Source organism: Spea bombifrons, chromosome 5 (genome assembly GCF_027358695.1).
Source record: "Spea bombifrons isolate aSpeBom1 chromosome 5, aSpeBom1.2.pri, whole genome shotgun sequence".
Taxonomy (NCBI): Eukaryota; Metazoa; Chordata; class Amphibia; order Anura; family Pelobatidae; genus Spea; species Spea bombifrons.
Genome location: NC_071091.1, coordinates 34,550,072 through 34,567,126, shown reverse-complemented (window position 1 = coordinate 34,567,126; position 17,055 = coordinate 34,550,072). Strand labels below are relative to the sequence as shown.

Here is a 17,055-nt window from a genome sequence, read left to right as displayed (position 1 = left end):
ATCAGTTTAATTCCATTACTTCACACCATAATTAAGTAATGATGGAAAACATCCTGGACTCAAGCTCATTTTTAACCTCATACACTAAGAATAAATGATGATAGTTGCACAGCGTACACATCTTATTAGCAAAGTCTATTTGGCTACATAATTCATAGCTTATGGAATGGGATACTATCATTAACACATCAGTTGAGATCTGTATGCAAAATAGGAATAGATTGTCAGGGCTGGTCTAGGCATTCTTCTTGTCCTATGAGAACAACAAATCCAGCTGCCACAGCAGGCTGCACCTATGGTAAAGCTGGCAATGCATAATGATATTTAGTTTAGGTATGAATTAATTAAAATAATGCTTCTATTAAAAACATAATTTGGAAAATTTCTTGGACCAATCAAGCTTAAAATGATCTACTGCTCTGTGGGTACTTTCAGTATTAAATTATAAATGAAAATAATGTAAATTTTTTAAACTGAAGTGCCATAACAATAGTTTTTTGGTTCATACCACCATTGATGAGACAGATTTTCAGTTCACCCTGAGAAGAAATTTGCTAGCTAATGCGAGCTCTATTTCATTATTTAGAACGCAGTTGGGGATTTGTCAGTGTTGATCAAAATAACATATTTTGTGTAAATTAATGTGCAAGTAAAATCTTCTGCTTATAGCAGTACAGCCAAATATGCGCAGCTTCTGTCCCACTAACCATCTGTCTTGACCAAAGCCCTGACAATCTAGCTGTTTGTTGGTTAACAGGATTTGCCATGGGCAATGTAGGGTTGATGTTGACTGTGCTTCATGTGATTAATGTTGGCACAGCTTGATGCACTAACGATTTTTTTGCAATGTGTGGCATTGCAATATATCATACCAGACAAGTATCTCTCTTTAGGGAAGCCAGTTCCACCTAATGCAGGGGTGTCCAACCTGCGGCCCTCCAGCTGCTGCAGAACTACATCTCCCATACTCCTCAGCCAGCCCCTTAGCTGAATGGGCTATGGGAGATGTAGTCCTGCAGCAGCTGGAGGACCGCAGGTGGGACACCCCTGTCCTAATGGTACACACCCTATGCCTTTTTCTTTTCCTAAACCCTAGACATCACATTGTTCAAATTTGCATTGAAAAACCTGTTGAGTAACCAAGGTATATAAACAAAATATATTATTCTACATCTGAATGTGTTACAGTATCAATAGGTAAAAAAAAGTGTTAAAATAAAAGTATCCATCTTTGACTACCTGAAAAGCTGGTAAGAATGATATTTCCAAACCACATTGATGCATACTGCCCTTCAGATCATGAACGCTGCAATCAGTGTTACAGCACACTATAAGGCTAATTCTCATTTCTGTATCAGATACCAGCTGCGTGGCATTAAAATGTTCCTCCGAGAAAAAGTCTTCTTCAATTTCCCGAATTCTACCACCTGTGAAGCACTGCTGCACTTCAATACTTGGCTAATTCTACATTTATTTCCCAGCGAATCCAGTTGCGTAACATTCCATTATCCTACTGGGACCACCAGCACAATAATACTGCACCGTATGGAGCATTTTCCACCTATTTCCCCAATTCAATCACTGGTATTTTCCATTGTGTCCTGTTAGATTTGTGAGTCATCATCTTCATTTTAATTAGATGCATACATTTGCCATGCTTGTTACCCATAGTTAATGAAGATAAATACAATGCCAGATATAAAGAAGAGGATCGCCAACACATAGCTCTCTTTAGCTGGTTTTCAACTTTTGTTTTGCCTGCCAAAAGGCAGAGAATCATGGGAGATGTAGCCCATTCACATCTAGAGAGTTTACATGTTAGCCAACACTTACATCATCGGTAATAGGACAATACATGGCCAATGGTTCAACTACTAATGTCGGGTAGTTAAGAAATGGGGCACATTTACATATGTAGAATAGGCTCACAGTATTGTATTCATTTCTTTTGAATATGAAAAAGTAAACTAACCGGAATCTAATCTATTTTGGCATTTATAGAACAAAGGGGGATCGGTTTATTTATGATTAGGGTGGCATTAAGTTAAATTTGGTTCAGGTGCATTTATAAGCTACCTGCTTGATGTTCAGTCTATTTAAATATGGTGTAAAATGATGCTGGGCGATATCTTCAAAGGCTTACTTCCAAAAAGAACCATCTGCCATTCAATCTGTACAAGAAATCTCTAGTTAACATTTTTAGTTGATTCTTGTGCTGATTGGGGAAAAAATAATGCATTTTCATCTTAGGTAGAAATCTAATAATTAAAAATCAATTATGTACACAGTCTATTGCAAATCTCATTCATGACTAACTACATTTTACATTCAGTTAATGAATAGCTCTAATTTTTAACAGAAAACAATGAAAAGAAAAGTTTGGATTGAAACTGCAAAGATAATTTTGAAAAACCCATACAAATATATATATATAAAAAATATATAAAATGCACCATATTAGCTACATTCTACAATGGATAAATAAGTGTCCTTTTTATAGAAGCAAATACATTCTGGTAACATTTTGTTTCCTCTCATTAAAATTAATAGGTTTGCAAAGTTTGAATCATTTGTTCTCTTTATAATCATAACCTGGCATAATCATAATGTAAATGATGTGACTAGATAAAATAGATCATAAGCTTACAAGCAGAAAAACCTACTTTTTTACTTTGTAAAAACAAGTTACCCCTTTTCCCATCTTAGTAAAGACCCTAAGTATTAGTAGACGCTTCAAGTAATTACAACATGGATATTATAAACAAAGAGGGATCATGTATTAATGGATATTATAGCACCATGCTTAAACCATGGCAACAGTAAACTTTGCACCCAATTCAGATTTTGTTAAGCCCCGCTAAGATAGGGGCAGTTTTTTTTGCTAACTTTTGGAAACACCGTTTGTCTAGTATGGCGACAATACCACTGCCGGCCAAAAAGTGGATCACAATTCTAGCAAGCAAAAACACTTCTATGGTTGACACACACTTTCCTCACTAGGACTACCTGAAGGCCAGCATGACATTGATCACAGACATTGGGTCGCTTGCTGGATCCAACAGACTGCTTGCTAAAGCTTTTACAACAGCTTTGAGGCATAAGAGTTACTTGATACCACATATATTCAGTAGGCAGCTATACACTAAATTATTACATTGGCCACACAAGTGACCTTGACAAAGGATGAAAGGGGTTCTTCGGCACCAGCCCTCTGGACATTTGTGCGGTCTGTACGATAGCCCATCACATGTCAACATGGTACATGTGTAGATACCTATGCTGTAATAGCTATGTCAAGTGAACAAGCACTGCCCCTAAATCAGGGGCGTAACTAGAAACCTCAGGGCCCCCGTGCAAGAATCTGTTAAGGGCCCCCCCACACTCCCAACCCATCTATCCCTTTCTCACTATCTACCCTCTCCCTCCCTACCCCCCCTTCTCACAATCTCCCCTCTCCCTCCCTACCCCCCTTCTCACAATCTACCCTCTTCCTCCCTACCCCCTTCTCACAATCTCCCCTCTCCCTCCCTACCCCCTTCTCACAATCTCCCCTCTCTCTCCCTACCCCCTTCTCACAATCTCCCCTCTCCCTCCCTACCCCCCCTTCTCACAATCTCCCCTCTCCCTCCCTACCCCCTTCTCACAATCTACCCTCTCCCTCCCTACCGCCCTTCTCACGATCTACCCTCTCCCTCCCTACCCCCCTTTCTCACGATCTACCCTCCCTACACCCCCTTCTCACAATCTACCCTCCCTACCCCCTTCTCACGATCTACCCTCTCCCTCCCTACCCCCCTTCTCACGATCTACCCTCCCCCCTTCTCACAATCTACCCTCTCCCTCCCTACCCCCCCTTTGTAGGTCACTTACCGTCTACTCCTGTGTTGGGAGCGTGAGGAGTTTATCTCGGGTGCCGGTGCTTCACTGCTGAGCGCCGGCATATGACATCACGCCTCACGCCCCCAACACTGCACTCTGGGCAGCGCTGAGGCAGGCGGCGGCGGCGACGGCGGCAGCAGCGGCGGGGAGCAGAGGCATCCTGGATTTCTGTCAGTCAAGGGGGCCCAAGAGTTGCCCAAGAGTTGCCGAGCGGTCGTTTTCAGCGACCGCTCGGCACCCCTTGGGCCCCCCTGACTGGCAGAACTCCAAGGCCCGGTCGCAGGCGCGACCCCTGCGACCCCGGTAGTTCCGCCACTGCCCTAAATGAATTGGACTATAAAAGAGCAGACTCAGTTTGCTTTACAGCATCGTGAAATGAAACAATGGAAACGACTCAACCAATAAAAGTAAGCTTTAACAAGTGAAATAGTTCAGTAGGTTACAGTGTGAATATTTTACTGGATAAACAAGTTCATTTGTTTTGTCAGTACAACGCACTCTCAGCTTTTGCATATAGTTCTTTTACATGAACTAATTAGAGATGATTTGTAGGGAATACTTTAACATTCTAAGCCACTCTATTTAGATGATTCTTCATTTTTAAGGAATATTACAGTGTAGGATGTATATAAATTATGAATGATATGTGAGTAAAAATGAGTTTGTAGCAGGTTTAATTGCAAAACACCCGGAAACACATCAATAATTAAATTATTGCTTAGTATGCAGCTATGCATGAATACCAGACCAATGAAAATGCTGATTAGCTTGGAAAAGAACACTGAAACCAGAAGCTTCAGAACTGAGTCAGTCCCCAGTCAGTTGATGATACTGTCAGACTTGAAATAATATAGACTGGTTTTATACAGGGCATATACTGGTATTAGCAGCTATATTATTTCTCATACTATGTAGATTGCCGATCTATAGCATTGATCGATCAATCAAGCTGTCTCTACTCGCTACCAACCTGTTGAAAAAATGAGTGCAAATACTGCTGAAAAATAAAGTTTTAATTTCATTACTTGGATGCTGATTTTATATATAAGGTGATTAATGGATGAAGATCCTTTATTATTCTGTAGTTATTATGTTATGAATCTGGCTGATTCTTCCGAAGTGTTGATATAACTCCAGTAGACCAGGGAATTATACCAGCTATACTGTTTTTCAATATAGCTGTGTGTATTCAGTAATTGACAATATTAAATTAATATGAGTCTGCTTGTTTATAACTTGTGACATTGTAGTCATCAATCAAAATCCAATTGAAAAAGATGGTGTTCACGCAGCTTCTCCTTAGAACAGGTTACTACATACATTTTGCTCTTTTGAGTTTGAGTTGTAAGTCATTAAATGACAAGCTGAAATTTACGCTGTAATGCAAATAAAGTCTATAAATTATTTAATCTAGGACATAAACATAAAATGAGTAACAAAGTGAATTTAAAAATGTAATTAAAATAATTTTGAGAATATGCATTGTTGAACACTTTATAGCAAAGCATAAATATATCAAATTTCTTAAAAATGCTAATTTTATTGTTTAATTATAATAAGGGCAATCATATTCAATAGACTTTATGCCACAACAATTCCAAGGGCGTTCCATATTCCATTGTTCTGCGTTATCTTATCGTGCTGCCACCTTGTCTTTATGCTACTTCCATGCTTCTGCCACAAGTAAGACTCCAGTTTTCAGCCAATGAGGTTACAACAAATTGTAGTATTGAATATCAAGATCAGAATTTCAATTGTCTTAAACACTCAAACAATATTTTTTGGTAATATTGAGTTTAACGTTTTAAGCCTACCTCCAAAGAAGTATCGGTTTCCTGTTCGAAACTGTAGAGGACTGTTCGTTCTTACTGAAGATGCTTCATCTCCATCGATAGTTAACATAGCAAAGTTCTCCTTGGCTGTGAAGCGCACCTCATGCCACTGTCCATCATTCAGGCTAGAGCCTAGTAAATCAAAATATATAATTATTTCTTTTCCAAAAAATCTATGAATGAATAACATGATGATATGTTTTGCATATTTTTATGTTTTGTCATTGTTTTGTTGATTATATTGTTCCTTACTATGCAATTTTTTCATGAAATTTGTATTGCTCTTGATGTCTAATTCAGATGGCACGTAATGTAACCACAGAGCTCTTTTGTAGGTATAGCATGGTCATTTGACCCACATCATCATAAAAACATCTGTGATTTTTCACTAGATGTATGCAAACATTTTATATTATACATTCAAGTATTATTTATTTTCTTGTTTATTTAATTTCAGCTCACTAACAGACATTCCCTAAAATGTTTATATAATTTCTAACTGGTAAAATAAATGCAAAATTTGAATATGCCTTAACTACTATATAATATCAATAATAATGCAATCTTGGTATTTAAATAGAAAATATACCTATATTACCATTGTTTTAAAGACAATGGGCAACAAGGTAATCAAGATTGTCATCAAAAATGTATGATTCAAACAGATTGTATTCCATTGTGCTAAGACAAAAAAATATGTCAAAATACTTTTGTGGGCAAGGAATAAGTAAAATCTATTCCAATGCATGGTAAAATTCTAACATAGTAACCAACTTCATGGACAATAAATATTGCTTCTGTGGATGATACTACATTTCTTTGTATTTCTTTTTAAATGTAAAATAAAATGTAAAATACATTTACAAATTCAAAAGTAAAAATGTTTTGTGACTTTAATCAGTAATTGTAAATATTTTTTTAAAAATTATAAAAACAATGAAGCACATTTTTAGAATATACATTTATGGACGCTAGTTGCTTAAATGGTAAAAAAAAATCTAAACAAAAATATGTAATGTAAAATGTGAAATGGAAGTAAATTCATTTCATCATGTTAGGACTTGCTAAATCACTGTTCTGAGGATAGTACATTGAATTTAATGCAAAATTCCACAAGCTGGAACATGTTCATATCAACTACTTTCCAGTGCACAGCATGTTATATTAAAACCAAGCATGCCTGAACAAAAGAAAATAATGTGAGACAAAATAATTATTTTTTGCAGATTTACATACAAATAATGCATTTCACACTGGGATCTTGATTCTATGGCCCACTTAAAATCTAGAACGGATCTGTCAATGAAAATTGCATGCTAAATCATACTCACAAGTAAGCAATACCCAAAATGTCCAATATCAAAAACTAACTAGTTAAATTCATTTGCAGACTTAGTTGATGGGGACATACCAAGACATTTTGGAAAATGCTATGCTACCATAGCATTGGGAACAGTTTGAGGAAGACCCTTTTCTAGTTCAAAACAAAGCAAGAGCCATAAATACATGGTTGGATGTGTTTGGTGTGGAAGAACTTGACTGGCCCACACATAGCCCTACATTTAACCCCATCAAACACCTTTGGGATGAACTGGAATGGAGATAGCGAGCAAGGCCTTCTCTTCCAACATCAGTGCCTGACCTCACAAATGCTCTACTGGATGAATGGGCAGAAACACTCCAAAGCCTTCCCAGAAGAGGGGAAGCTGTTATAGCTGCAAAAGGGGGAGAGCAACTACATTTTAATGTCAATGTATTCAGAATGTGATGTCATAAAAGTCCCTGTTGGTATAATGGTCAGGTGTCCCAATACTTTTTGTCCATATAGTGTATATAGAAATAGTCTTAGTGGATCTTTTGCGGGGCTAGTGGGGAAGAATCATCAACACTTCATTAAAAGCTCTTCAGAAAGCTTCAGAAAGCACTCAAAAATCTTTATTTATGTGTATGTATGACTAACAAACAAATGCATAAATAATAGATATGATCTTTCCATGTTTGATTTAGATTTAATACTATGTTTCCATGCATTATTAGGTTTATGGATGCATTATTAAGAAAGTCGCTTTTGGTGCTGTTGTAACATAACACATTGTTTGTTCCCTGAAGCCTTTAAAAATTGTATTTGGATAAGGAGCCATTCCTGTGTAAATCATAATTCAGTGATGTATAATTTAGCTTAGGAATAGCTTTGACGTTTGATTATAATGCTACAGTTTATACGCTACACAGAAACAAAGGTTGGAATACAGCACTCAGTAGTGAGATGGTGCACGAGCCAGGGTACCACCAAGTCCTTCAATATAACAAAAATAAAGAAGCAGAGGCTCAGCACTCAAATAGAAATTGTTCATCTGAGCTAAAATGTGGGACTCTCCTAAGCAGGCACACACTATGAAGCAGTTAACATAGTTTAATACTTCTTTTTATGCAAATATTCTGGGGTGCTATGTAAACTCAGCACCCCAGGCAGCTGCATAGATTGTTTGGTAGGAATGGCCATGCCAATTAGTAATTTAACAAAAAAATACCAAGATCTATCACAGATTTGCCCAACAAAAAAAGAATCTAGTATGTAATTGTACTGTAATTCTTCACTGCTTAGTGAATAAACCACTTGGTTTAAATGAATAGGCATGGGATGATTTTTTGATTGCAGAATTATTCTTGCAAGCCATATTTTATAATGTACTATTTCTTTCAAATTCCAAAAGAGTGAACGTTTCCATTTACAGGGTGCATAGTAGTAGCTGTTAATATATATTTGATCTATGCAATTACTATAATCTCTGATAAATCATGTTTCGTGTATGGTTTATGGCCTACATATCTAATCAACAGAAACAATAAAACCCATCTCAGATTACCGCTTTTATACTGGCAGTTCAAGTATAACAATTCTAGGAAAGGTTATAAGAAATTGTCATTAAAATCATCACATGGACTTTTTTGTTGCTGCTTGTGATTCTTGGTTTAATGTGAGTTAGAATACTAGTTTCTTATGGCAAGTGTGTTTTTTAATTGTTGACCCTTTGATGCACTCTGTTGCTGGCTGCTCGTGTTTCTGAAGGAGACGTGACAAGGAATTTGTATATATTCTAGACCTTTCTTTTTGTCAGTTGCACTTATTGTAACGCTTTGCTGGGATAAAAGTAGTGGTAAATAAATAATGTAAACCTGTCACTGAAAAATTACACTTAGTCGGTAACTTTTCACTTATGCATATTGCGCAGTGGATCTTGGCAACTACACTTTTTTGGAGAACAAGTCCAGTTTACAACCAAGACATTCTGTTGCTGAAAAGCAGTCTTAAGAGGAGTGAGTGTGCTCTTCACTTTCTCTTCAAGATTGACTGGATTCTAATATTTCATTTTAGAACTTGTGGAATAATATTATTCATGGAGATGTGCTCATACTTCAGATACAATTATGCATAATGCAGGCCCAAGTCTTTATTGAAGGAGAACCTGACAGGGTCAGTCCTTCACAGTGCATAGTTAATGCTCTGAAATGTTTCATTTCACTTTAACTCTTGTTGTCGTGAAAACCCCATCAACATATTTGAACCACAATATGCGTAAAGTATGCCTGAAAATCAGAGTTTCTTCATTTAGTTCATGACTGGATGTCTCATGCTTCTCATTCGTGAGAGAGACAGGGGAGACAGAGGAGTAGGTACTCACTGGATACAAATGTATCACCCTCAATCGTAAACCAGAAGAAAGTAGAAACCTCAGCCAGGATAATAGTCAAAGCAGTTCTATTCTTTATTTCTGTGTTCTTTGTTTCCAGAAATAAACTGCTTTGACTATTATCCTGGCTGATGTTTCTACTTTCTTCTCATTTATGATCGAGGGTGATGTTTCTACTTTCTTCTCATTTTATTTGTATCCAGTGAGTACCTACGCCTCTGTTTCCCCTGTCTCTCTCACTGAGAGCGTTTTTGTATATTCATTGTTGCTACCTACAGAGTGGAGTTCAGATTTATAAGCAGCTCCAGTGATCCTTTGCTATATCATTAGACCATTAAGTTGTTTTGGGGAGATTCTGTTTTATTATATGTCATATATGGTTGCCATCTGTATGACATTTTGAAATGGCCTACTATCATATCAAAATGATTAGAAGTTGAAAAAAATGGCACTCATAACAACTGCATTAAGAATGGAATCATGATAGATTATGTTTTAATGAGTCACAAGTTCCCATTTATCTTTTGTTTCTATTTCCCTCCCTCATACTGTGCAACCTGAAAAGTTTCTATATTGTTAAAATGCAGTGCAATCCCATTGATCAGCTCCTTGGACGTGCCAAAGTTGGGGTACTTTGACGTGGTGGCGGGTTAAACAATATATGGCCATATAGTGTGTGGAATTCCCAATATTTATTCTTTAGATGGTAGTGTTCACTGGGCATGTGCTAAATCCTTGTTTTGTTTTGTCCCATCTTTGCTTATCTTTCGCTCCCTCATTCTGTACAACTTGAAATGTTTCTATGTTGGTATTTAACTTATATCTGTATTGGTTATTTTGCTATGCCAGTGCAAGGGTCTGTATCTTACATTTAGCTGTATTATTAAGTTTTGTTAGGAACTTACACATATCCCACCTAATTATAATGAACATGCAAATATTGGTGATATGTAATCCCTTAACGACTAGTGACGTCACGGGCGTATCACGCAAAAACAGTACGTTTACAACCAATGACGTGCCTGACACACCATTGCATTAAACAAGCTTAGAAAGCGATCTAAGATCGATTTCTTCGCTTAAACGGTGTTGCTGTAATGCCCTGATGTTGAGGCATGTCTCCAGACCCTCCTGAAAACTCTGAGCTTTGGTACTACATTCAAACAGACAAGCCAATGGAGCTTTTTTTTTCAATTTCTCGCCATGTTTCATTTTTTTTTATAGAAAATAAGATGATATGATCAAAAAATATAAGAAGAATGCCCAAGGTATACAGCACACAACAAAATAAAAAAACTAGATTTTGTATGGATAGGCCTGGACTGGCCATTTTGCAAACCAGTCAGAGCTAGAATCCTGCCACCAGTGCATAGCTTGGATCTCAGAATATAAATTGCTCTCTGGCAAAGTGTTCCATGTTTAAACTACTATTTCAAATTAATATAATAATTTTATTGTGCGTGTTATATAATAATAATGGCTATAGATCTGGGGTGTACTAAATGTATATTTTTGTTGTTGGACTCTAGGGCTGGCTGATAATTATGGGAATTGTACTTTCACAGCACTTTCATATCTACCCATTGGCTATCCCTGCTAAGAGACCATACCTGGTATATTCCAGGTATTCTGTATACCTTATGGGGAATAATTATCTTTAATCACCAAAACATTGTATTTCATGAAATTATATCCCTGGGGGTAAAAGCCCAGCATTACATGGCAATATCTGGTACGTTCAATGCAGAATAAATTAAACATCCAAATGAGAGCCTTAGGAGGTTTCTTTATTACTTAGTGACTTGACAGCTTTACCCACGATTAGCCTGTACAATACCTATAGTGCATTTCATATGGATCTGAGGAAGGAAGTTTAATCTTAGTGTCATTACTTGTTTAAATTAATTTTATTATTACACTGGTTGCAGGCCGAAATCAGAAAAAAGGGGCCTGAAAGTATAAGTAGGCATTGTACCGTTAAACCATTTATTCACATTCCTAAATGGACTACATTGTATGTTCCATTTATATTGTGCTGTCAAGTTTACAGCATGTAGTATAAATTGGAGAGAAGGCTATAAGCTATTAGATGGACTGGGCTAAATGCAAATATAACCTTGTAGGAGATTAATAGCTATGACTGTCCCACATCAATAAAAAACAGAGAAAGGCATTGCTTACAAGAGACAACTTATCATAGAAGTTGGAGAGGCAAAGTGCAAATATTAACCTTGCTTATAATAGAAGCTTACACAAATATTTCATAAGCCTGTTTTTTTCCTTTGTGCGGGGAACACAGCCATTAAGATCATGACACTTTTTTTTTCAAAACATGGAGAAGAAAGTAACAGATCTGATGTGCCTTTTATGGTATTTCTGTTTAATGTATGTGTTTTTAACTTTTGAATGCCAAAAATGATATCCTTTTCATCTCTAATTCACTTTACCTATGAATTTTCACACTGTGTATAAGTGTAAATAAATATGTTAGTGTGTGTGTTAGTATGCATATGTGTGTGTGTGTAAGTAAGGATGTTAGGTATGTGTGTGTATGCTAGTATATGTGTTTAAGTATATTAGTGTGTGTATGTTAGTGTGGGTGTGTAGGTATGTTACTGTATGGGTAGGGGGTCCCGGCGCTAAGATTATTGATGGTGGCCCAGGTTGTTGGATACTTGTTATGGTTCTGGATTGACCTTTGTGGGTGAGTCAAGTTTTTATATACCGATCTTTACGCTATAATGGCACGAGAGAGTTAGATGCACATTAGATTCATTGAAAGGCAGAACATTTGTTAGTCTCACTCACTGTGTATGAGTAAGTTAGCCATGTCTGATCAAGGGCCCAAATGTCTCACTAGTAGAATCTAAGTACAAAAGGTTGAACGACACTCCTGGATTTATATGATCATGTCCACTAACATGTCACAACCTTGGAACCAATAAAAAAAATGTCTGGGCAATTAACCAAGCAGCTTTTCTTACTGTTGTAAGCACTGGCCACCCTATTCAGGTTAAATATCTTCAAAGCCAGCCAGCAGTTAGTTCACAGTACGGCTTTCAAATTTCCTTCATTTGTTTTGACATCTAAGCAGTGATAGTTCTTTCAAATCTACCATGTTGTGACAAGACAGGAAATTCCTTACAATAATGATATGATAGGCTTTGAAATGTTTGAAACAAATCTCAGCCAGTAATAACTGAAGTACATCTCTTCATATAAATACATCATATTTGAAATTTGAATGACATGTAAAATTAATAAAATAAACAACTAAACTTCACAAAATGGTGTTTCTGTGTGTCATTAAGTGTTATATTTTTTTTATTGGTATTTGCACATACTATATAACCAATAACCAATAGCAAAAATTCTCCCTAAAAGTACTTCTTTTAACAATACACTAAAATAATGCATCTTTTACCCAACTATAGTAAAGTTCTATCTCAATAAAGACTCTAAGCTTCACTTGTGCCTGTTTTACATGAACCATAACTATAGGTATTGGCTGTTTAACCTTCACTGTTGGCCAAGATTTACTGTTAAGTGTCCTACAGGTGCCAGCTGTGTCACAAATCACATTTGAAATTTCACTGCAGTGAACAATACATGTTTTACTGCTGCAGGAGGATTTATGAAAGTGATGGAAAAGGATTCTACACAAGAGTTATAGTAACATATACACATATCACTGCCGACAATATTTTGTGGATTACACTATCTGTATCAAATAGCATTAAGTTCTACATATTTCCAATGTAGAGGTTCTGGAGAGAATTATATATACCGTATATAGTTAAAACTATGCTTTATCTTGTTTTGGATGAATATCTGGACAACCTCATAATTGCCATGAAACCCTTATAGAAGATACCATCTTAGATGATAGATTTATACTGGAGGAAAAACACATCAATATGCAAGAAATTGTCTTGTAGTATACAGTATTTTTTCTTTTCTTTTTCACTTTGGTTTTATTTCTGAAATATTTAAATTCAAAGTAGGTAGTAATTCACCCTTGATAAGACCGCTGACAGAAAGAGAAAAAATCTGACCTACAGTTATTTCTTTACATGCCAACCTATTTGTGTAAGGACGAAAATGCATTTTACTAAGCTTTGTCGAAATAAATAAGTAGATTTTGCTGATATATATATTTAGGTATTCAAACCAGTTAATGCCAGTTTCCCCATTATATTTCAGAATTAAGTTTACCAACACCCTTTTTACTTTGGTACAAAGAAACAATAATAAAAACACATCTACAATTAAATAATCTTACACAATCTCTAGATTGTAAGCTTGTGAGCAGGGCTCTCTCCACCAAATGTATCGGTTTGTCTTAGTCTGTCAATTCTTGTCATATCCCTTGAATTTATGTATTGTATTAAGCGCTGCGTAAACTGTTAGCGCTATATAAATAAAGGATAATAATAATAATAATAATAAATGATCCAACACTGCCCTTTATTCATAAAAAGTGTTAGGGATTTATTTTTTTCACGCTATTAGTTTTTTTCGGGTTAGAGTGGCAGGGATCGATTCCCGTATTAAGCCCTGCTATGCGCCGGTAGAGTTAAGATAGGCTAGGGGCAGTGACTTGTATGGGGGGGGGCAGGGAGATTAGCTAGGAGATATTTAGGGATTTTGTTTTAACTTATAGCCTAGCTTTGTCTTTGTGAACGTTTATCCTCCGCCATGTTAGTTTGTTAGCTATTCAGTTTGACAAAAAAAAAAAAATGTATGTTTCCTTTCATGTTCTTTCAAATACGAATGCACAAGTGTAATAAAAACGTAATGTGTGACCACATGTATCCAGTTGGCGACTGCACATATGTCATTTGGTGGCCACTGGTCTTAAAGTGTCTGGGCTTGTTAGTCATCCCCATTTCATCCCTGTAGGCTACTGCTATTTAGGATCATTGGATTGCCACCATTAATAAATCACTACAATAGAGTCCTTGAGATGGAATACTAAAGGATTGATATTTCAAGAGTCTCAGGATCACCTCATTTATAGAGTTCCCATGTGTGATTATCATCAATATTTATATACAGCTACTGTTTATAATTGTAATGATTTACCGTGGCACATAATGATTTCATAGGTTTGCATAATACTATCCTGCCTGATGCTCCCTTAACTGTGTTCTTCCCATACACCGACTTGACACGAGTTGACGCATCCTACAGTGCAGACTTACAATTGCTCACCTGTGCTTGTATAATTTATAATATACCTAATTAACCTCTAATTAATAACTAATCCTTGTTTTATTGCAATAACATGTTGCCATCCTGCAGCATACGAAGGCATGAATTTGTAAATGTACCATGAAGCCAGGCAGAGGCTGACTATAGACAAATGGCTTAATAAAAGAAAAAACAAGCAATGATTTGTTATAAGCCTGGCTCTGCTTTTTCTCAAAAAAAAAAAAAAAAAAAGCTAGCAAATATTGCCGTATTCTGCTATTGTAATGGATTAGGTTCTCAAATCTCCCTTATTACATTGTGCGGTTCTTATAAAGCTGTGGCACAGCGCAATGCTTTTCAATTTATTAACAGCCATTTATAATGAGGCGTAAGGCTTGTTCAAAAGGCTCCGATCATAGCCCAGTTACTTCTATTACATCAACTGAAGGGAGATGCTTTTCTCTCTGACTTCAGATCATTTGTAGGCAGGTTTTAAGTGAGCTTCCATAAAATGTGTGTTATTTGTCAACTAATAAATGTACTTCCCATACTTTTTCATAAATGGTAGATTAATAAAAGTAATAAGAGAACTGTATGTAAACACATTTTTATGAAACATTCTGAGGTTATCTTTTATGTTGCATATCTTCTCGGGGACACGTGATCTTATCTGCCTGTCGGTCAGAAACATGTTGTCTCTTACTCTTTTTCCCTTATCTTTTCCCTTATATTTTCCGCAGTAACCCAGAACGCCAATCTGTCAAGAATGGGCAGGAGCTCCCATAAAGCAGAAGAGTGAGATTAGTCTGGGAGAAAGAATATGGCATATTTCCCCCATATTCTTTAATCTCGTTTTTGCAAGCCATCCTATTAGGGATTGATGGGAACTACTGTAAAGTTCAGTGGCTGGAGAGCTCCTGAGCATTGATTAACTCTTTCACGCTAAAGAGGTAAGACATGGGATATAAAAATGTGGAAAATGATCAGAAAGATCTAATTTTAATTTTTGATCACCTATACAAAACCTATTATTTTTACATTATTATATTTTATGTAAAGAGTACCTGCGGGATGCATAGTGTTATTACAACAGGTAAGAATGCTAAAGGGGCAATACAAAAATGTAAAGGCATCACTCGGCTATCAAGCATTTAATTGCATATGATGGTGGAGTGTCCCATTATTCCTGTCCTGAAGTTAAGAACATAAGTAAAGAAGAATTAAAATCAATATTAAATTTCATGCTTTTTTGGACAACTGGCAGACTGGATGGACCAACTGTTTCGCATCTGTCAATAAATTCTGTTTTTTTATGTTCCTAGAATGTTGAAAAAAAAATTACTAATTAGTGGAATCTTTATCATTAGACTCATATGAGGATGAATCTACGCCTACGTATTTATCATCTAGAAACATACATATTTATCAGGGGAAATCATTTTCTATTTCTGTTATGCATAAAGTCTACAATACAGCGCAGGGAAAGTTTTAACACATGCAATCTGCAGCCATACACAGTAAAGGATGACAGCCTTGTCACTGCCAGTAAACACATATTTACTCGCTGGGGTTATTTTCACTGGAACATGACTCACTTGATTCTGCTGCTAAAACAAACCCCTATTCACTGTTAATAAAAAAACACCCCAAAGGTACCTCCTTGACAGCTAATCACGAAAACATTCCATCTCCATCTTTGGCGTTTATAGTAAATGAGAAAATACATTTTAAGTGTATATTTTGACATTACTGTTAAGTGTTTGGGTAGTTTAAATGCACAGTAACCATGACTATGGTGCTATCATATACGCAGATTAAGCAGCTGTTTATTGATCCAGTGGTCTAATGGACCCTTAAGGGTGAAAGGAGACCCACACACGTCACATAAGGTCATATCTTTATACGTTCCTTCAAAAATACATTTGTGATCATAAACATACATTTTTTAAATTTTGCACAATAATTATTTGCATTACGTGTGCTAAATATATGGCCTCAATTAATCTTTTTTGACTCAGGGCCCAAAAACCCTAGAGCTGTCCTTGACAGTGACTAGATGTAGGTGCAACAAAACATCAAGCTTTTTTCTTCCTATCTGTACAAAGCCCATGCCAAGTGTAACAATCAACTGCCTTTAAAGCAACAGACTAAAGAAAACTCTTCAAGATTCGCCTGAGAGATTTCATATTCTCTAATTTTATTCTGTAAAACAGTAGCTCTCTCTAATGGAGATGGTCAAGATTTCATTGACTACTACTTTGTAAGTACCTATATATTCATCAAATAAACCTACCAAATAAAGTAAACAAACAAATACATAAATAACCTTTATGAGAAACTGCAGCTCCAGTACATTGCCTCCTCCGTGGTGCAATGTTTTGCAACACTGATTGGCTGTTTGAAGCAGCCAATCAGTGTCAGGAAATCACTCCCATTGAAATAATTTGTTTGTCTAGATA

General features: G+C 36.3%; 1 protein-coding gene across 1 annotated transcript in view; it reads right to left on the bottom strand.

Moving 5' to 3' along the window:
* The window catches only part of CNTNAP2 (contactin associated protein 2), a 650,026-nt gene that overhangs the window by 281,728 nt on the left and 351,243 nt on the right, over nucleotides 1-17,055 (bottom strand). Inside the window, exon 9 of the mRNA XM_053467334.1 lies at nucleotides 5,694-5,843. Within this exon, the coding sequence (XP_053323309.1) occupies nucleotides 5,694-5,843 (150 nt within the window). The remainder of the gene's footprint in view (nucleotides 1-5,693; nucleotides 5,844-17,055) is intronic.